Here is a 21,827-nt window from a genome sequence, read left to right on the forward strand (position 1 = left end):
AGAGCGCTCGACATTAAGGAGCGCGAAGGTGAGATAATAGATAATATATATATATATATATATATATATATATATATATATATATATATATATATATATTATATTATGTTATATTATATTTATGTAATATATATAATAACATAATAATATATAGATAAAAGGTAAAATAATATATACTATTAATATTTGTGATTAATAGATATCATTATATTTACTTATTACATTAGACTAAAATGTAGGACCAGTTATATCACAGATAACACAATAAACACTTACCATTGGTTTGATTTGAGTTGATTGTGTAAGTTACCAAACCTGAAATGTAAACATGAACATGAATTAAGTCAAAGGCATTCATCAATTTTGGAGGAAATTACAAGAATCCCCCCCCCCCCCTCCCTCCCACTTCCAAAGAAATACCCGCCAAAAAACGCACCCCCCCCCCCCTTACAAAACCATTAAAATTAAACAATGAAAAAAACAAAAACAAATCAAAACCATAAGCAAAACATCAGTAGTTCACAAAACAGAAAAAAAAAAGAAAAGAATTTTGACAATAAATAAACATAAAAACAAAACAAAACAAACAAAAAACATTTAAAAAATTATAACGAAACAATGTAGTATTCATTTGTGTATTTCCACCATTAATACCATGCATGGTCATTGCTCTACATTTATCATTACCATCAAATTTCCATTTTATACCATACGCGTCCTGTTCGGTATACTTTTACACTCAAGCTCTTGAAATTCGAGTATCTTTTACTGCTCAAACGTTATCTTTATCTCGAACTGTGTATCATCTAATACAAATATAACAGAATGTTATCTTCTGTGTTTTGAAGAAACGTTCAATCCAATAATTTAAAAATTCGAACACCACCCTGCTCTTTCTCTCTCTCTCTCTCTCTCTCTCTCTCTCTCTCTCTCTCTCTCTCTCTCTCTCTCTCTCTCCCCCCCCCCCCCGCCCTCCCCCTAGTAAAACTTTCTGACGTCATGACTTAAATCATTATTTCCAGTGGTTACGAAATGACTATGAACACAAAAGTAAGATATAATGTTGATAGTCCTCTCGTGTTATCAATAAAGTTAACAATCAGGACTGATATAAATCACGGGGATTTATGACAACCATTTTGTCATTTACAATAGATTAACTTGTATGACTTTCTTTTACAGTTATAAAAGTCCTTAGCTGCAGGGGATATCATGTTATCTACGTCAGCCAATTGATGTCTCCGTGTGTGTTATTGACTCATTGACAATTCTAGACTCAAGACAGTTATTGATAAATGATAAAAAATATGCAAGGATTGTCAAAAATGCAACCAAAAAAAAAAAAAAAAAAAAAAGTCCGACCTTGATTATCCAGGATGTAGCTAAATCCAGGATTTAAATTAAATAATGTACCGATTGCATCGTTCATTTTAAAGAAATACATATGTGCCCCATCGCTTCAATCTAGTATTATGTCGAGAATGAACTAGATGAAGAAAATGGAGTTTAAAGTCAAAATGATTAGGATAAAAGAATTGATTTCGAAACAAAACTCACTCTCCTCAACGAAGCCGTTTATTTTAACTCAAATTCTACATTATGTTCAGTTTACTATTCCATTTTTATTATTGGGTTCACCAAGACATGCAATCGTTTTGAGTCAATCAGTTATCTTCTCGCCCAGTTACATGCGTCGGCCAGAGATGAGTCAAGAAACTGATCGTGAGAAATACAAGGAAACGCAGTGGGTGGACCTGAGTACACAATCGTACTCGGACTAAATCGACGTGCACTTATTTGCAGGTCTGATAACCTAAATTGTTACGGGCTCATTGTTCTAGTGGAAATATAATAATTTATGTACTCAGACCAAAGCAAAATATCGTCCTTTACAACAATGCTAAAACAAGCCCATAATTGCGTTCGGTTATCAGACCTACAAATATGCGCACGTCGGGATAAACCCATCTTTTTTTTTTTTTTTGTCATTTTGGACAGAAAACATTTTATCCAAATATCGATTGATCAAAGATAGCCTCTACTGGTCAATAGTTCCATGCCCAATTTGATAAAAAGGCTCAGTTCTGAAAAAAATTTTGGGAAGTGTCAAGATGGATACTTTATGACAAGTTGAAGGTCATTTTTAAAAAATTGCTTTAGTTAAGAATTCGAGAGTATAGGCGAAGTGATAGAATTGTCGAATGTGTTAGGGATCGCGGTGGTCAAAAGGAGAAGGCCTTGATTTTCTGTCTTAGGCCCCGCGTCCACCCAAACAGAATCGAACCGACTAAAAGCCGTCAGTCTTTCGAAAAAAATAAATAAAATAGGATACCATTATTTTCCTATACCCGACTACTAAAAGAAAAGCAACCCGTGTCCACTGGCACCGATACGAAACGATACATCTTTAGCGCATTTCCGGCAAGACGCTGGGAATAGATTATGCACTATTTTGGGCGGATCCGTGTGATGAGTCATCAGCCATTTCCTTCGTCTGAGATTCGGAAAAAAAAAAATCAGAATCGAACTCAGTCCCTCAAAATTAGTCAAACCTACGCGTGTGTGCTTATTTTAAATGTGTTTTTACCATATTTTAATTGTATTTGGTATTTATATTTTTATTCAGTCACGAATGACCCTGGGACACAGTTTTCTTGGAATTTCCGATCCATCCGTTTTGTTTTTCACTATCATACGCACTGGATCATCCTTCTTGTTTCTTTTGATACTACTACTACTACTACTACTACTACTACTACTACTACTACTACTACTACTACTACTACTACTACTACTACTACTACTACTACTACTACTACTACTACTACTACTACTACTACTACTACTACTACTACTACTACTACTACTACTACTACTACTACTAGTAGTAGTAGTAGTAGTACTACTACTACTACTACTACTACTACTACTACTAGTAGTAGTAGTAGTAGTAGTAGTAGTGGTAGTAGTAGTAGTGGTAGTAGTAGTAGTAATAGTAGTAGTAGTAGTAGTAGTAGTAGTAGTAGTAGTAGTAGTAGTAGTATATACTACTACTACTACTACTCTACTACTACTACTACTACTACTACTACTACTACTACTACTACTACTACTAATACTACTACTACTAATACTGACGACACTACGACACTACTATACTACTACTACTACTACATACTACTACGCTGCTACTACTACTACTACTACTACTAACTACTATACTAACTACTATACTACTACACTACTACATACTATACTACTACTATATACTACTACTATACTTATACTACTACTACTACTAATACTAGTACTACTACTACTACTACTACTACTTCTACAAATACTACTTCTACCACTTCCACCGCCGCCACCACCACCACCACCAACACCTTTAAGCAACAGGAGGTGCTAACGGCTAGGTTTACCTTACATTTTATCTGGTCTTTTCCAAACCTACTTTTTATTCTTTTTTTAAAAAATGTTTTATTACATAAGATTAATGATGTGACATAAACAATCAGAATGCTAATTTTGAAATGTTTACTCATTTGGATAAGTTAGCAAATATTTTATTTTTAAAGAGGAAAAGTGCCTGTCTAGGCTTGGAACGTCTCTTGGGACATTTAAAACTGGGGCAACCGGGTAAAAAAAAAAACGTAATGTGTTTGAAGACGTGCGTTACGTTACGTCTATATTGAATTGTCCAATCGTAATAGTAGATGCACAATGTCAGGATTTGCGTTGATTGGCACCTCCGCGTTGTTTTCTCTCAGATTGTAGATTGTTGACAGCGGATATACTTTGAAAAGTAAAATTTGATTTGTATGGCCATTATTCTGCTGGAGCGAATAAACGCATTCCAGACTCTGTCGAGTGAAACGGACTTAACGCACTTTTTAAGTGAACAACTTTCGGCTAAATCTAAATTTTGACCGATTTACAACCTTTTGTTGTGAGCAAATTTGAGGCAGGTTCATTTAAAGTTGTGTTCTAGTTGCAGCTGATAGCTCACTATAGCTCTATCAACGTTATCATCTAAAAGAGCAAGTGGAACTTCCGAATGCATTTTTAAAAACCCAGTCAGATTTTAATATTTAGTCAAGATCGACGTATACTTATTTGCAGGTCTGATAACCCAAATTGTTATGGGCCGGTTGTTGTAATACTCTCAAACCAATGCAAAATATAGTCCTTTCCAACAATGTTAAATCAAGGCCATAAATGCATTCGGTAATCAGACATTCTTATATTATGTGCACGTCGGTCATGAACGTAGACCTTGCTTCTGCCTGTGCCTGACAGATGGATTGTCAATGGACACACGGTTTGACCTCGAGTTGACATTCCAGGATAACACAACGGGATTTCCCTTGGATCCATTTCCCTTACGTTGGTGGGTTGATAAAAATAGATTGGCTACGGTTGTAAAATCTAGGTCGGATAAGGTTGACATAAAACCTACTACTTGATGGCAATAGGCAATACGTTGACTCGCTTTAGTTAGATACAAATATGTGACACATGAATGATAAAAACGACACATCGGTTGATAAAACGGATAGTATCATGTTATTATTGGTCCGGGTAGTAAAGCGTAAAGGATAAAAATGACGAGATCTGAATCAGAATTTTACATTTATTACAACACGCGTTAACTTTTTACAGTAGTGGTACAGAATCAACGAACTTATCTTGTTATCTGAGCATTGTACTATGACATAACAAAATCTATTTATATTGCTTAACAGTTTGATATCACAGCCTATTGAATCACGAAATAATAATATCACGCTTGTATGAATAACAACAAGCCAGAGCATATCTTAATATAAGCATTTCTACGAATTTCAAGGTGATCTGATCACGAATATAAAAGATTCATTTGCTGTCTGTTGTTGCTGTGCATAAGAAGAGCTCAAGTAAACTTTGATTTACGTAACAAGCCGCCTTTTTCATTTTCATACAGTGTGTTATACCCGCATGTTAAATCTGTTACCAAAGATCGTGAACACAGCATCGTTCATATGTGTAATAATTTTTCACTACTAACTAGTAGGCTAGTAAAATTTAGAAATCGACGCAGAGCTTGATGAACGGACATATTATTTATCTTAACGCGTTGTGTGCTATTCCGAACGCTGGAAACTCTTCGTTGTCTTAATAGGTAAGTTGACTACACAGAGCTCTACTGAGGTAGGCTTCTGTGGTTGACAATAGTATTCATTTTTACATCTCTAAGTCGTTCCACCCCAATGACTACATTGGACAAGAGAAAATATGCCAGTGTCAAAGTCACTTTTAGTTGTATTTATTGAGGTTCAACAGCTGTTTTAAACATCCAATACATGAGCATTTATCACAATGCTTAAACACTGCAAGACGATGATTCTCACAGTGATCTTGTAAAAAGCCATATATAGATAGATCCAAGTTGACGTCACTCCGACCTTTGTTATTGTTTTTTGCCATCCGCGTTTATCAGTAGTTCTCACTAAACTGTATTAACCAGACTATAAACGTTTAAGGTTATACATAGTTTTGTGTGTTGGTCCGTTATACTTCCGGATGGCAATGTTGTGAGCTTCTTAGTCAAGCGCACACTATCTATCTATCTATCTATCTATCTATCTATCTATCTATCTATCTATCTATCTATCTATCTATCTATCTATCTATCTATCTATCAATATATATTTGTTATTGTTATTGTTGACATTGCATATCGAATTTACAACATAATTACTCGTAACATTTCGTAAGTTCAGAATTTGAGAGCAAAATGGTTTGACATAGACCATAGCTCTCTTGAATACATGCCGACCAGCCCAAATTAAGGACCCTCCAAACACACATATAATTTTTTTTTTGATACGAGCGAGTTAAACATTTATATGACATTGTAAAGTGTGTCAGTGCTATGGGGGCGATCTTTTTATATTATTTTTCCATGTGCTCGAGTCATTGGTTACATTTCAAAATGTACTCAACATGACCTACATAATAAAACGTGTTCACGGTTTTCGGAATATCCAACATCACAATAGGCCATTTTGTTCAACTTGACCGTAGCCTTCGCTACTCCTAACCCGACACGAGGACTTGTATTGTGATGTCATTTTTTAGATTAGTGCACCGCCCCGTTGTGCTCAAGGAAACAAATCATCCTTTTGGTTGAGTTCACGATTTGTTTTGTTTTGTGTGTGATCGCGGACTTGTATTTTGATGTAATGTTTTGGTCACTGTCATGCTTATATATGCGTTAATGAAGACTACGGCTTGACACATAATTTACATCTATTAAGAAATATTCAATAGATAGTATGCGCTTGGCTAAGAAGCTCATAACATTGCCATCCGGAATTATAATGGACCAACACATAAAACTGTGTGTAACCATGATCGTTTATAGTCTGGTTAATGCAGTTTAGTACTGGGGTCTTCCATTGATCTTCAGAGTGATGGCATCTTATTTTCAAGTCTAAATATAGATAGAATGCGCTTGGCCAAGGAGTTCACAACATTGCCATCCGGAAGTATAACGGACCAACACACAAACTCTGTGTAACCATGAACTTTTATAGTCTGGTTAATACAGTTTAGTGAGAACAACTCACAAACGCGGATGGCAAAAACAATAACAAAGGCCTGAGTGACGTCATCTTCGAACTATCTATATGCTGGTCGTCAATAAAGACCATACACCCTCGCTCTTTTATATCCCGTAATCTTAAGAATCTGCCGAAACATGCTGCTACTAAAATAGTCATGCCACCGTATAATACAATATGCAACCTATTACCTAGGAGGAGGAGAATAAGAATAGGAAGGAGGAGGAGGAGGGGAGAAGGAGAAGGAGGGGGAAGAGGATGAGGAGAAGGAGGATGAGAAGGAGGAAGAAGGGGGAGGAGGAAAAGGAGGAGAGGAGGAGGACCGTTTGATCTTATGCAATTGCCAATCTGCTCAAGAATAAAATAAATAAGCAAATTAATAAATATATTTCCTTTATTAATCAAAAACGGAAATGTTGTTAATGTCCATAAAAAAATGACCAAGACGTCAGATGAAACAGCCGCAGTGCACCGTGATTTATCGCTCAAGCGAGAATGAAAGAAACCATAATTGAAATCATGACCGTAAATTCATAGCCAGGCAGTGACCAAATTACGTCACAATACAAGGCAACAACTACCAGAATATTCAATGGCTCAATCAATGGGATCGCTTTTCTTGAGTACTAATAACGACAACTAACTTTTCACTTTCATGATGATCGTCGCCATGTTTTGTGCGAAATTTTTAGGTTAGTGTCAGACTAAAATTTTTAAGTTAACTAAGACGACGCTGTGATGTGATACTATGCAGTAGGCTAAAGAGGACCAAATATTGGGCATGGTTCTATACAACATGAGGGCCGTCAATATTACCTGAAACCGGAAGCAATAACAAGGTATCCGCCACACTGGGTAAACAAACACATGTTGTCCTGTGTTTCCATTTTGGTCATTGAACCCCGAAGGTCAAGTGCTGGACTTCTCCAACCTCCTTTCACAGACTCCTCTTCTTTCTGTGCTCCATACATAATGCTTCTGCCCACAGTTTTCTTTAGAAAAGCCCTCTGCTATATTTTCCCACAAACGTTATAGGCGTCTATAGCATGTCAATAGTCTAAAAAAAACCCAAAGAATTGATTTCAAATCGGATTACGTAGGAATTGGGACATCAAGTAAGTTCTCTCTCTCTCTCTCTCTCTCTCTCTCTCTCTCTCTCTCTCTCTCTCTCTCTCTCTCTCTCTCTCTCTCTCTCTCTCTCTCTCTCTCTCTCTCTCTCTCTTCTCTCACTCTCTATCTATCTACCTACCTAACTATCTATATACATCTACCTATAGATAGTATGCGCTTGGCTAAGAAGCTCACAACATTGCCATCCAGAAGTATAACGGACCAACACACAAAACTATGTGTAACCTTGAACCTTTATAGTCTAGTTAATACAGTTTAGTGAAATTTACTCATAAATGCGGATGGCAAAAAAAAAACAATGACAAAGACTCGAGTAATATATATATAAAACAATTTTTGTCGCTTCCACCTCTATTATCACTTATCTATCTATCCATCTATCTATATATCTATCGGTCTGTTTGTCTGTCTGTTGTGCGGCTTTGTGGTCTTGCGGTATGACACCTCCATTCGGCCCTGTTGCTCCCTGGTTTGAGTCCCACTCTTGGCGGCGCAATGTTGAGTCCCTTACTCATGTTCTCTCATCGCACTCAGGTGTAAAATTAGTACCTGACAGCTAACAACATTTTCTATGTCGAAAAAAAGGTAATATTTCGCATTGCCCCGTCCTATATGATGAGTGTCGCTATTGGTTGGGACCTCTTGTAAATCGCTTAGAACACGTTCAACAGATATTGCTCTATATATAAGCTCAAACTTCATTCTTCCTATTTCTACCAATCCTAACCCTTACACTATCACCGTTTTTCCCCTAGTCCTATCACACTATGTTGATAAATTATTGAGAGATAAAAATAATAATAAATTAATCAAGATTCCAATCATGACACACAAAGAAAAGTAGCGTAATATTATATATATATATATATATATATATATATATATATATATATATATATATATATATATATATATATATTGTGTGTGTGTGTGTGTGTGTGTGTGTGTACGGTTAGATTAATTACAAATATTACATTTGCATGGCTGGCCATTCCATGAGAGGATATGATTTTTGAAAACATTAAAATTTGAAATTTTCCTGATGTGCTCGGGAAGTTCATTCCAAAGCACAGCAGCAGAATATCTGAAGGATCTTTTGCCATAAGACGTTGTTCTGACCCTTGGAATATCAAGGAGGTTTTAATATCTAAAATTTTATATGTTCATTTTCAAAATGACCATATCAGATAGACAAGGAGGAGCAATTTTGTATAAAAGTTTAAACGTTTCCAAAGCAATTGTTCTCATTCGTCTTATTTGTAGGAAGGGGACTTTGGCCTTTGAAAGTAATTTCACAGTCAAGAAGTAAGCAATGGCTGCCACCTCTTGCCATGCCGTCGCCATTTTGTGTTGTCTACTCGCCTTGACAACCACCAGAATCAATGCCGTACAGTCAGACTCAGAGGTCTGCCTTCAAAAAGAGTGTAAGGTTCTTCACGAATGGGTCACCGTGGATTACCTTTGGCCCAACCAGACGATGGAGGAGGAGTATAAGACAAAGGGACTTTACGACCCTACTCACTGTCTACTGTCTGGGATCAAATTATATAAGTAAGCCATTCTGATAAGATAGCAGATAGATAAATATATAAATAATAAATAAATAAATAGACAGATAGATAGATAGATAGATAGATAGATAGATAGATAGATAGATAGATAGATAAAATAGATGTATAGATAGATAGATAGGTAGGTAGATAGATAGTAGGTAGATAGAAGATAGGTAGATAGATAATATATGGAGAGAGAGAGAGAGAGAGAGAGAGAGAGAGAGAGAGAGAGAGAGAGAGAGAGAGAGAGAGAGAGAGAGAGAGAGAGAGAGAGAGAGAGAGAGAGAGAGAGAGTGAGTCTTTGAAGTCCAAGTTTGAGAATTTTTGACAAGTTGAGGGTTATTTTAATCGATCTATTTTTGACGAGTTTTCTGGCCAAATTCTTTAAAACGGATTAGGTCTTTTATTCTTTTGGATTTTATTTTCAATGTACGGCAGTTCAGACAGATGCGGTTCAATGAGAAGCAAACTTTATTTTATTGCAATAAGAAGGAAGGAAATTGGGGCACAGACATGAGTTCGTTTTCCCCATCAATTCGTTTTAAGAGTGTTAGATATAAAATACTCCACTGCACTTACGGGTTTCGTTAACCATTTAATGTCTGTCTGATTGATTCTGATAGAAATTGATCACAACAACAAACGGGAATGTGGCGTTACATTTCTTGTACTCATAAGTTCATCGAAGTGGGTAGCTTTGCCTCAGGGGAAACTTTGCTTCTGAGAATTTGGATCATTCTGAGTTTCATCATCCTTGCGGTTTTTAGTTTTTCTGATAAAACTGCCCACAAATTCCGAATATTCAAACAATTCACTTGGCTTGTGTTTTCATTTTGGTTTGCGGGCCTGTTTATGATTGTGACAACAAAGAGCGTGTTAGAAGTTCTTTACAAAGATCAATGTTTGAACAAGATATTAACCCCCATAAAACGTGATCAGTTTCCGGTAAAAAAAAAGGTTTGGGTAAAGAGATAGAGAGTATAAAATAACTTCAACCACAAAATGAAAACAAATAAAACGTATAACATTGATTCAAATTCAAGGGGAAGGGGGGGGGGGGGGCGCAGATGAGTCTGTGTTTCTTACTAGCAGTTACGCTCCTTGACAAACGATTTAGAATCCAACCAAAAATAGACACAATTAATTCTACTTCTTTAGCATATAATATTATATCAACAACGTCTATCAACAATTATTATTGATCTCAGAGTAAAGAATGACATGTGTAAATTATGAAAGCCCTCGAAGGAATTATTTGTATACACTATATTTGAAATATTACAACATAGAATCATTGTCCTAACCAACAGGGGTCAAATCTTTGCAACGATTCCACGTATCCGATACTACTATGGAGTTCCAGCGACCCTCACCAAGATAGTCACGGATCCTAAGGACGGAAAGGCCAAATTTGAACCGTTCCCAGACTGGGAAACTCAGCAACAAGGTTCCAATTGTGACAACCTACAGGTACCGATTACATTACTGTATCAAACCACTTGCACTATTAGTTATTGTCATAATTCCTATGCATTGAAGGGACTTAAAATTTAACGTCTCCGCTTCAAAGTCAGTTCGAGATAGAATACATGGTGGGGACAGAGAGATGGTTATAAGTTTTTTGCTTTTAAAAAAGTATTCATGCGATCATTAAAAAGGACTACACTGTGACACCATGCAAGCAGACTATCCATTAAAAATATCGAATATTTTTTCAGTCTGTAAGCGATCTTGTAAATGTAAAAATGTGAAAAACCCTTAATTTATGCCACTCTGCAACAAAAGCATCCTATATAAAATAAAATAAAATAAAATTCCCTTTATTCATCCCCAAGGGGAAATTTGTCTTTAGGGTCTATTCCAAGGGAAGACTGGAATAACCCAGGTGTCAGCCGCAGTGCAGCGCCGCAAAGTGAGCTAGGGCTAGGTGACTTGCTAGGGCCACACAACGCAGAGGCGGGTGATCGAACTCGTTACCTTTTGGGTACGAAGCAAAGACCGTACCGCTGAGCCACGCTGCCCCCCACGTGCACATAATATTTGCATATCCGATAACCGAACGCAATTGTAAGTTTATTTTGACATTGTTGTCATGTCACAGACAATATTCTCTCTTGTTTTGGGAGCTTTTCCATTAAATAACAATGTGGGTTATCAAACTTGTAAATAAGTCCACTGAACGAATACAATTCTTCTATCGGATTTGAACCTTTTAGTACAATGAAGGCCTGGCCCTTTACACGTTTTTCTCTGTTTTCAGAAATGGGACAAGTTAATTCTTTATTCTTTATAAAATTCGCATAAACAGAGCTCGTAATTCAGTTTCACCATGAAGTCGGGCGATCGACGCTATTTAGTGTGGCTGACTGGCGGTGGATCTGACTGGCACGATGAAAAAGCTTCCTGAGATTTTGTTGAAAAGCAAGTCATTTAATTGTGTTCATAAGTAAAGAAAAAGTCACCTTGAATCAGAGACAGAGTATGATGGCAACTCGCTGAGTGGGTTGACAGGATTAAAATTAAAGAGAATAAGCTATTTCATCCCAAAGTGAATAACTTGGAATTTTTGAAAAACAAAACAAAAACAAAAACAAACAAAAAAAACAACAACAAAACAAAACAAAAAAAAACCCTCCCAAAAACAAACAAAACAAAACAAAACAAAACAAACAAAAACCCAAAACAAACATAAACAAAAACAAAAACAATAAGAAAACAAACGCGATGCCAGGATGGGCATATAAAACATGATCCCACGGATGTAGCCACTTTTTTGTTTTTGTTGGACATAGCTCATAAATTCCACTTTCGACATTTAATCCGTTTACAATAGTCACATAGTTATTTAAGTAAAGAAGCAATAGGCTTTCTTTCGAAGTTTCCAAGTAATCTTGTGATGGCTTTCTATTGTACTTTCTGGTAGCCTGGGTCCACTTCTTACTAAATAATAACGTAGCCTACATTTTTCATTTTGTTTCTTTCTCTTATCCTGGCATGACTTTTCCATTTTTTTCAAAAATAGTATGGTAATCATCAATGTCATCATCATCATCATCATCATCATCATCATCATCATCATCATCATCATCATCATGAAAGGCAGCAGCAGCAGCATCGTCAGCATCATCATCAGCATCGTTATAGTCCCAATCCATACCTTCATCATCATCATCATCATCATCATCATCATCATCAACGTCATCGTCATCATCATCATCATCATCATCATCATCATCATCATCATCATCATCATCATCATCATCATCATCATCATCATCAACGTCATCGTCGTCATCATCATCATCATCATCGTCATCGTCATCATCATCATCATCATCATCAACGTCATCGTCATCATCATCATCATCATCATCATCATCATCATCATCATCATCATCATCAAATGTAGCAGCAACAGCATCGTCCACATCACCATCAGCATCGTCATGGTCCTCATCAACATCTTCAAATCTTTCCGTCAATTTATCATCATCATCATCATCATCATCATCATCATCATCATCATCATCATCATCATCATCATCATCATCATCATCATCATCATCAATCCTCTTCATTCCTTATGGAATATACAAGGCACCAGTAAAACTTTTCCTGTCGTCCTTATCTTTGACTACCTCTAGCTCAGCTCGACCGAAGTCTCGCCACCGTCTTTCAACTTTCATATTGTCTTCCAGTACCCTTCTCCAGTTCCCAAATCCTGCTAAAGCAAAGGCATAATGAATATATCCCCAGATGGCAATGAGTATCGAGATTGACCCGTTGACCGGACACCTGTACGTCATAGACCCCGGACGACCAGGAATCGTTGGAACCCCAGAGGATAACGTTACTGAACCGTATAAGTGTCAACCTAAATTGGTGGTCTTCGACATCAACAGTAAGACAATTTATTGATAGTTTGCCTATAGTTTGTTGGTTTGTCTGTAATATTGATCATTTGTTTATCTGTTACTACATATTATGTAATCGAGGCGTCTCTTTATACCCGACAACAAAGTTTGACTCTTACTTTATTCGTCATCAGGCGGAAAAATAGCTCAGCGACTTGAGTTTGGTTACGAATTTCAAATTCTGATTTGGGAACTGAAATTTTATTTTCATCAAAATTTATATGAGACGGTCCGGTCCTTATAATAAATATTGAAATCGTATAGAGTAATTTTTAAGCTTATTGTCAAGGATGCACATATCGCATTTTTATAGTTTCAATGCCGGGTGTCGGGTGCGGTATCAACCACGTGTCTAATGCTGCTCAGCTGTCATTACAAGTATTTGTCCTCTTCCTCAGGTTTATGTATGTAGAATTTATAAATCAGAAATTAATATTAATGTTGCATTCTTGCGCCTGCGTAATATTTTTCCTTAGACAAAATCTGACGTTAGTAAGTATTCAATTCAAAAGTTTCTTAAATACAATTAGAAAGGAAAAAAGATATAAATGCCTCTTCTTTAATTTATTAATTTGTTATTCTATTTCTTGTCCTCCTCGCTACAAATTATTCTTCGCTTTATCTAATTGCCTTTTCAATTCAGATGCTCCGTCCTTAATGAATGCTTTTAAAACAAAGAAAAATACTTTTTGAGTCATTTTGATAATTAAAAAAAAAAACACCCTCTCGCTCTTCTTTTTCAGCGGGAAAAAAGATCCGTTCTCATACTCTGCCCAGCAGACTATCCTCCAAGGAGACAAATTTCCTCAACGATATTGTCCTTGACCGTGGAAACTCGAAATCTGACGCAGTCCGCTGGGTCTACATCACCGATGCCAAAGAATCCAAACTTTACGTCATCGACATGTTGACCAAAGAGACTCGCGCTCTCCACCATTCCTCCATGGACTACGAGGACGACGAGAGCGTCATCCACGTCAACGGGAAGGAATACACGCTTAAACTCCCAATTGACGGTCTTGCCGTGTCAAATGATTTCAAATACGTGTATTATTGTGCGCTGGGTAGTCGTAAACTTTGGCGCGTCCCTTCTTTTGTACTACGAGAACCGAAATACTCAATCGGAGACCACTTGTCTTTCGTGGGGAACAAAATATCCCAAACTGGCGGTATGATATACGCCATCGATAGTCTTTATTACGGGGGATTGTCTAAAAATGCAGTGTATAGGTGGAATGTGGCAAAGGATATAAGAGAGCAAGGGGTGGATGAAGGGAAAGTAAAAATAGTATCGGAAACGGAAATAGTTAAAGATGACTCTAAGCTTATCTGGCCTGATGCATTTGCCATCGATGAAGACGGGTACATGTATTTTACAGCATGCCGAGCCAATCTCTTCCTTAAAGGTGGGATGGATTTTAGCGGTGGCGGCGGATCGAATTTCAGGATATGGAAAGTGAAAATAGGCGAACGTGGCTACTTGTCGGGTCACAACGGCGGAAGTGCCACAACATATGGCTTAATTGGTGTTATTACTTTGTTATTATCTATGCCATTGTCTCATTTAATTCATTCGGTTGGCGTTGAGGGAAATGCGTAAATTTTATACGTCTCTAGTGTCTGTAGAATCAATTACAAGATAGGTAATACTTTGTAAGATTTTTTTTTTTTTTGCAGTGAATATTCTAATTTCTCACGCAAGAGATTGATAGCCCACCCTTTGTGCACAAATTAGTAATGTTATATATATATATATATATATATATATATATATATATATATATATATATATATATATATATATATATATATATATATATATATATATATATATATATATATATAAAGTAAAGTTTCAATTAGTTTCCAAAATGATCATAATATGAAATCAATTTTTAAATATGGGCTTTTCCAGAGCACGCAGTAATATTATCGGTATATTGAAGAGTCTGTGATTATAATAATATGTCAATTTCCTTGTGAGTAATGTGCGCATATGAATGTGCATAAGCGTGCTTGTGTGTGTGTGTGTGTGTGTGTGTGTGTGTGAGGAATAAAGACAGACACCAGATATCAATGATATTATTATTATTATTGTTATTATTATTATTATTATTATTATTATTATTATTATTATTATTATTGCTATTAGTACTAGTAGTAGCAGTAGTAGTAGTAGTAGTGGTGGTAGTAGTAGTAGTAGTAGTAGTAGTAGTAGTAGTAGTAGTAGTAGAGTAGTAGTAGTAGAAGTAGTAGTAGTAGTAGTAGTAGTAGTAGTAGTAGTAGTAGTAGTAGTAGTAGTAGTAGTAGTAGTAGTAGTAGTAGTAGTAATACAGAGACGCCAACTTTAAATTTGGCTCACAGGAGTTTCAGACACCACTCGTAGGAATTTCAATGCCGAAAGAGGAATTTCCGCACACAAGAAAAAGGAATTGGAATGGTATTTGGCATTGTGTTTACACATTGTATAGTTCTAAATAGATAACAGATTAGAATTATATTATGATACATAAACACATTGCCGAATACAATCCCAAAGTTTCCTTATTTCAAATGAAGTAAAGCGCCAAAACCTAATGGTAGAGATTGTAGTACTGGTGGGAGTGGGAATGATGTGGTGCTGGTGGTTATTGTAGTAGTGGTAGTAATGATGAAGATGTGATAGTGGTTGTTGTTGTAGTAGTTGTGGTCGTGATGTTGATGTGGTGGTGGTTGTAGTAGTGGTGGTAGTGATGTTGATGTGGTGGTGATGGTGGTTGTAGTACAAATGGTAGTGATGATAATGTGGTAGTGGTGGTTGTAGTAGTAGTGGTAGTGATGATGATGATGTGGTGGTGGTGGTTGTAGTAGTAGTAGCAGTAGTGATGATGTGGTGGTGGTTGTAGTAGTAGTGGTAATGATGTTGTGGGGGTGGTGGTGATTGTAATAGTAGTGGTCGTGATGATGATGTGGTGCTGGTCGTTGTAGTAGTAGTAGTGGTAGTGATGATGATGATGATGTTATAGTGGTAGTTGTTGTAGTAGTAGTAGTGGTAGTGATGATAATGTGGTAGTGGTGGTTGTAGTAGTAGTGGTAGTGATGATGATGTGGTGATGGTGGTTGTAGTAGTAGTAGTGGTAGTGATGATAATGTGGTAGTGGTGGTTGTAGTTGTAGTAGTAGTGGTAGTGATGATGATGTGGTGGTGGTGGTTGTAGTAGTAGTAGTAGTAGTAGTAGTAGTGATGATGTGGTGGTGGTGGTGGTTGTAGTAGTAGTGGTAGTGATGATGTTGATGTTGTAGTGGTGGTTGTAGTAGTAGTAGTGGTAGTGATGATGATGTGGTGGTGGTGGTTGTAGTAGTAGTAGTAGTAGTGGTAGTGATGATGATGTGGTGGTGGTGTTGTAGTAGCAGTGGTAGTGATGACGATGTGGCGGTGGTAGTTGTAGAAGTAGCAGTGGTGGTAGTGATGAAGATGAGGTGGTGGTGGTGCTTGCAGTAGTAGTGGTAGTGATAATGATGTGGTGGTGGTTGTAGTAATGGTGGTGGTAATGATGATGATGTGGTGGTGATGATGGTTGTAGTACAATGGTAGTGATGATGAACTGGTAGTGGTGGTTGTAGTAGTAGTAGTGGTAATCATGATGTGGTGGTGGTGGTTGTAGTAGCAGTGGTAATGATGATGCAGTGGTGGTGGTGGTGGTTGTAGTAGTGGTAGTGATGATGTGGTGGTGGTGGTTATAGTCGTAGTAGTGGTAGTGATGATATGGTGGTGTGGTGGTGGTTGTAGTAGTAGTGGTAGTGATGATGATGTGATAGTGGTGGTTGTAGTAGTAGTGGTAGTTGCAGTGATGATGATGATGTGGTGGTGGTTGTAGTAGTAGTGGTAATGATGATGTGGTGGTGGTGGTTGTAGTAGTAGTGGTAGTGATGATGTGGTGGTAGTGGTGGTTGTAGTAGTAGTGATAGTTGTAGTGATGATGTGGTGGTGGTGGTAGTAGTAGTAGTGGTAGTGATGATGTGGTGGTGGTGGTAGTAGTAGTAGTGGTAATGACGATGTAATGGTGGTTGTAGTAGTAGTGGTAGTGATGATATGGTTGTGGTTGTAGTAGTAGCTGTAAAGATGATGTGATGCTGGTAGTTGTTGTAGTAGTAGTGGTATTGATGATGATGTGGTAGTGGTGGTTGTAGTAGTTGCGGTGATGATGATGTGGTGGTGGTGGTGGTGGTTGCAGTAGTAGTGGTAGTGATGACGATGTGGTGGTGGTGGTTGCAGTAGTAGTGGTAGTGATGATGATGTGGTGGTGGTGGTTGTAATAGTGATGGTAGTTGTGGTAGTGATGATGATGTGGTGGTGGTGATTGTAGTAGTAGTTGTGGTACTGATGATGATGTGGTGGTGGTTGTTGTAGTAGTAGTGGTAGTGATGATGATGTGGTGGTGGTGATTGCAGTAGTAGTGGTAGTGATGATGGTTGTAATACTAGTGGCAGTGATGATGATGTGGTGGTTGGAAGGGGGGGGGGGGGGGGGTATCCTTGGAACAAATTGACCTCACCGGAATTTGACGGAAGTTGCCCGGAGCCCGGAATTTTTGGCTCCAGACCGGAGTTTTTTCCGGTGAAACCGGAGTTTTGGCATCACTGAGTATAGAGTAGTTAGTAGTATGTTAGTATAGTAGTTAGTAGTGTAGTATAGTAGTAGTAGTAAGTAGTAGTAGTAGTAGTATAGTAGTGTAGTAGTAGTAGTAGTAGTAGTAGTATAGTAGAGTAGTGTAGTAGTAGTAGTAGTAGTAGTAGTAGTAGTAGTAGTAGTAGTAGTAGTAGTAGTAGTAGTATAGTAGTAGTAGTAGTAGTAGTAGTAGTAGTAGTATAGTAGTAGCAGTAGTAGTAGTAGTAGTGGTGTAGTAGTAGTAGTAGTAGTAGTAGAGTAGTAGTAGTAGTAGTAGTAGTAGTAGTAGTAGTAGTAGTAATAGTTAGTAGTAGTAGTAGTAGTAGTAGTAGTAGTAGTAGTAGTAGTAGTAGTAGTAGTAATAATAGTAGCAGTAGTAGTAGTAGTAGTGGTGGTAGTAGTAGTAGTAGTAGTAGTAGTAGTAGTAGAGTAGTAGTAGTAGTAGTAGTAGTAGTAGTAGTAGTAGTAGTAGTAGTAGTAATAGTAGTAGTAGTAGTAGTAGTAGTAGTAGTAGTAGTAGTAGTAGTAGTAGTAGTAGTAATAGTAGTAGTAGTAGTAGTAGTAGTAGTAGTAGTAGTAGTAGTAGTAGTAGTAGTGATAATAATAGTAATAATATCCTATTTAGCTCGTTGTTTATTTCTGCACATCTGTTGATTGTCTAGTAAGGGAATGTAGAACTTTAATATCTTTTTTTTTTTTTTTACCTCACTCTAATATTTTGTCACTATAATATTATATTATGTGTCATATCATCTTACTATTCTGCCGTTGTTTTTAAAAACACAGTATATGCAATGTTAACCAAATAGCACATACTGTGTTCTTTATTAAAACGGCAGTATTATAATGGCATATGGCCCAGTGTACATGTGTAAATAATGAGCTGTGATTGAGAGTCTCAATTTAACCTATTAACTGTCTTATTCTGGAAAGTTAGGTATTTAAAATTTGGCCAGAAAACTCGTTATTCAAATATAAATCGATCTAAATGACCGACGTCTTGGCAAAAACTCTCAAACCCGGGACCGATTTTTAGCGAGGTCCCATGTTTAAGAGTATTTGCCAAGATGAGGGTCATTTGAATCGATCGATAATTGAAAGGACGAGTTTTCGGACCAAATTCTATAAAACTTGTCTTTCCAGTTCCAGAGTATGGCTGTTAACTGGTAAATTGTTTGGTTGGTTTTTTCTTTTTCTTCAAAACTGTATAGATAATAGACGTTCCCACTAGTGCCGCGCTGAGGACCGGACCGAGGACCGGTCCCACGGTCTTTTAGCTGTGAACCGTGGTCCAGTCCCAAAGAGGAAGACCGCCGGCGGTCCTCACTTCTTATCACCTTTCAACGGTCTCGCGCCATACTACTTCCCCAGCGATTCGTTGCCTCGGTCCTTTGCCTATCTTCCACCAATCACCACCCATCCCACTTAATTAATCGCACCCACCCCCCTTTGCCATACACTAAACGACACAGACGAACATAGAGGCAGACGACCACCTCCCTCCACTCCGCAAACCGCCCTTTCGTGTGTGAGATGGGGGGAACAGGAGGCGCACGCCTTGGACGATTCCATTATACGGGGTAAATTTCAAAATTTACTACACCATAATGATCGCAATGACAATGATCTATGATGAAGGCATGACCCCTCTTCTCTAATGGGTTATTGTTTGAAATGTATGTGACTACTAAAGATGTGTGTGTGTGTGTGTGTGTGTGTGTGTGTGTGTGTCGAACCTAGCAAGTTGCAAGTCTGATTTTTTGTTTTCTTTTGTCCATCTCTTGTCGCCACTCCTTTCTATCGCATTGTTGTCATTTAAAATAATACAATAATATTAAAATTTCGTTTGGTGTTTTAACTAATCAAGTAATATGAGTTTCATTAGTTTCTTCCGTCCAAAAAAACCAGTTATAACGTCTGTATTTTTAAAAGGTCCAATAGAATATTTGGGGACCCCGATAGCTCAGTTGATAGAGCACTCTCTTTATACGCAAAGGGCCAGAGATCGATCCCGGGTGCAGTCGATTTTTTCTGAATCCCTGTCTACTCAGCAATGAATGGGTAGCTGAGTTTGTTAGATCTGGCGAAAAGTCACCATCGACCCCTCTTATCACCTCATCCACCCCCTCTTATTATAACTTCACGTCTCTCTCTTACTCTTCAATGCTCGCTGCCCTCTAATGTGTGTGTGTGTGTGTGTGGGGGGGGGGGGGGGGGGTAAGAGTTGCGTGTGTGTATCAACGCCACGAACAACTCGATCAACGCCTTGGGCGATGCCATTATCTCCGTTAATGGGGATAAATTTCAAATTTTATTAAATTATCGAAGTAACAATGAAGTACGGTGAGCAAATAAAGAAGGCATCACCCCTCTTCTCTAATTAGGTTACAATTTGAAATGAGTGTGACTACTCCGTGTGTTTTACTCCTGTAGGCCACGGTTTTCATCGTGTAGCGGTCTTTAACGGTTCAAGAATGAACGGACCGGAGACCGGTCCTTGCGGTCTTCATTTCCCAAGGACCGTAGGACCGTGGTCCTTAAGCTTGCCAAGGACCGCCCCGCACTAGTTCCCACCAAGGTGAACCGGGTGGTACTGTATGCCTGTTTCACTTCAGGTTTAGGATCTAAGTCTCTTTATTCTTAGGTTGGACTTATGAAGACATCCTGTGATTATTATAGCAATGGAGACATTACGTCAATTTCCCGTAGAAGGGAAAATACAATGATCATCATCATCATCATCATGGCTTATCTCTCTTGGACGTGGCCTCAGCAACTGCCAACTGAAAAAAAGCTTCTGTCCTGCGCCATCCTTCCACATTGATATAAATAAAAATAATCCAATTTACCGAAGGAGACAAAAACTCATACGCCAGTTCCTCCCCGCGGTCAAGAGCGTATAATATTTTAATTTAAGTTATAATAATAATTTTTTAAAAACAACAACAAAAACCAACAAAAAAAGACAAAAAACAAAAAACAAAACAAAAACAAACAAACAACAAAACCAAACAAAAAAAAAACAAAAAAAAAACAAAAAAAAAAAACAACAACAAAAACAAACATAATTTTTTGTGTAATTTTGATGGGATTTGTTAATGAAACTGAAAAATATCACAACGAAAATAACTTGACACAGACGTGAACTAAGAAAATGAGTCCCCTCTTTTATTTATCTTTTTTTTCAGAGATGGTTCTTTTCAATCTCTATAATATATTTCTGACGCCATAGTTATTTTCAGAATAATAATACAAAACACGGGAAAGTAACTTCCGGAATAAATCCATTATGCGACATTCGATTTGACGTCACATTATCTTATAGAGCAGTAAAGTTAGGTGCCCCAAACGTAAACAAAGGTCGAGAAGCACGTGGCAAACCACATGTTCCTGTCTTGACAGCTCACGTTCCAATGTAAATAATAGAAAAAAATAACCTTTAAAATTTGGCTGTTAGGTGGCAAAAGAAACACATATTCATAAATACTCGATCATGCATCAAATAATGTCTAGATATGGATATTTTATGGAACAAAAGGTAACATTTTCTAAAATTTATCAAAAGTTACAGTCTATCTATTTTTAGACCAGAGCAAATTATTGCGCTGGTGTGAACAAAACGAGAATTATTCGGAGCCTGATTTTCATAATAATTTAGCCTTATATTATTATTTCTGCAACTGTTAGATTTTATGTAAACATATTTTCAATACTGAAAGTGTATTGCCTACAACTCAAACTACAAAATTGGGAGACCTATATTGTGCGTAAATTATTCCGGTCCCTAACGGAAATCACTAGCAACTTGTTATTGTTTACGTTTGGGGCAGCTAACTTTACTGCTCTATATCTTCACCAAAGGAGAAACAGTACGGTCACTCATTACTTTCGTGATATAAACAGTTAGGTCTACACATTTTTAAAAATGGAATTTATTTTGATTTTTGGAAAAAAATCAATCTTGCCATTAACTG

The 21,827-nt window shown here is 37.3% G+C and overlaps 2 protein-coding genes across 2 annotated transcripts in view; one reads left to right on the top strand and one right to left on the bottom strand.

Annotated features, from left to right (window-relative positions):
• Window positions 1-21,827, bottom strand: part of LOC144968461 (uncharacterized) — a 44,966-nt gene that overhangs the window by 19,890 nt on the left and 3,249 nt on the right. Inside the window, exon 2 of the mRNA XM_078906855.1 lies at window positions 277-315. Within this exon, the coding sequence (XP_078762981.1) occupies window positions 277-315 (39 nt within the window). The remainder of the gene's footprint in view (window positions 1-276; window positions 316-21,827) is intronic.
• Window positions 4,898-14,940, top strand: LOC144968455 (major royal jelly protein 1-like). The gene is made up of 5 exons (XM_078906846.1): window positions 4,898-5,164; window positions 9,003-9,290; window positions 10,603-10,762; window positions 13,049-13,193; window positions 13,950-14,940. The coding sequence occupies exons 2-5, from the start codon at window positions 9,052-9,054 to the stop codon at window positions 14,804-14,806; spliced, it is 1,401 nt and encodes a 466-aa protein (XP_078762972.1). The 5' UTR covers window positions 4,898-5,164; window positions 9,003-9,051; the 3' UTR covers window positions 14,807-14,940.

Source organism: Berghia stephanieae, chromosome 3, assembly GCF_034508935.2.
Source record: "Berghia stephanieae isolate SIO BIC M18660-M18661 chromosome 3, UCSD_Bste_1.3, whole genome shotgun sequence".
NCBI classification, from domain to species: domain Eukaryota; kingdom Metazoa; phylum Mollusca; class Gastropoda; order Nudibranchia; family Aeolidiidae; genus Berghia; species Berghia stephanieae.

What these genes read in the sequence shown, in the direction of transcription:
- LOC144968455 (XM_078906846.1), top strand. Translation starts at nt 9,052, where the DNA reads ATGGCTGCCACCTCTTGCCATGCCGTCGCCATTTTGTGTTGTCTACTC. An exon ending in TCTGGGATCAAATTATATAA is followed by an intron (nt 9,291 to 10,602) that starts GTAAGCCATTCT and finishes CCTAACCAACAG; the next exon opens with GGGTCAAATCTTTGCAACGA. An exon ending in CCAATTGTGACAACCTACAG is followed by an intron (nt 10,763 to 13,048) that starts GTACCGATTACA and finishes ATATATCCCCAG; the next exon opens with ATGGCAATGAGTATCGAGAT.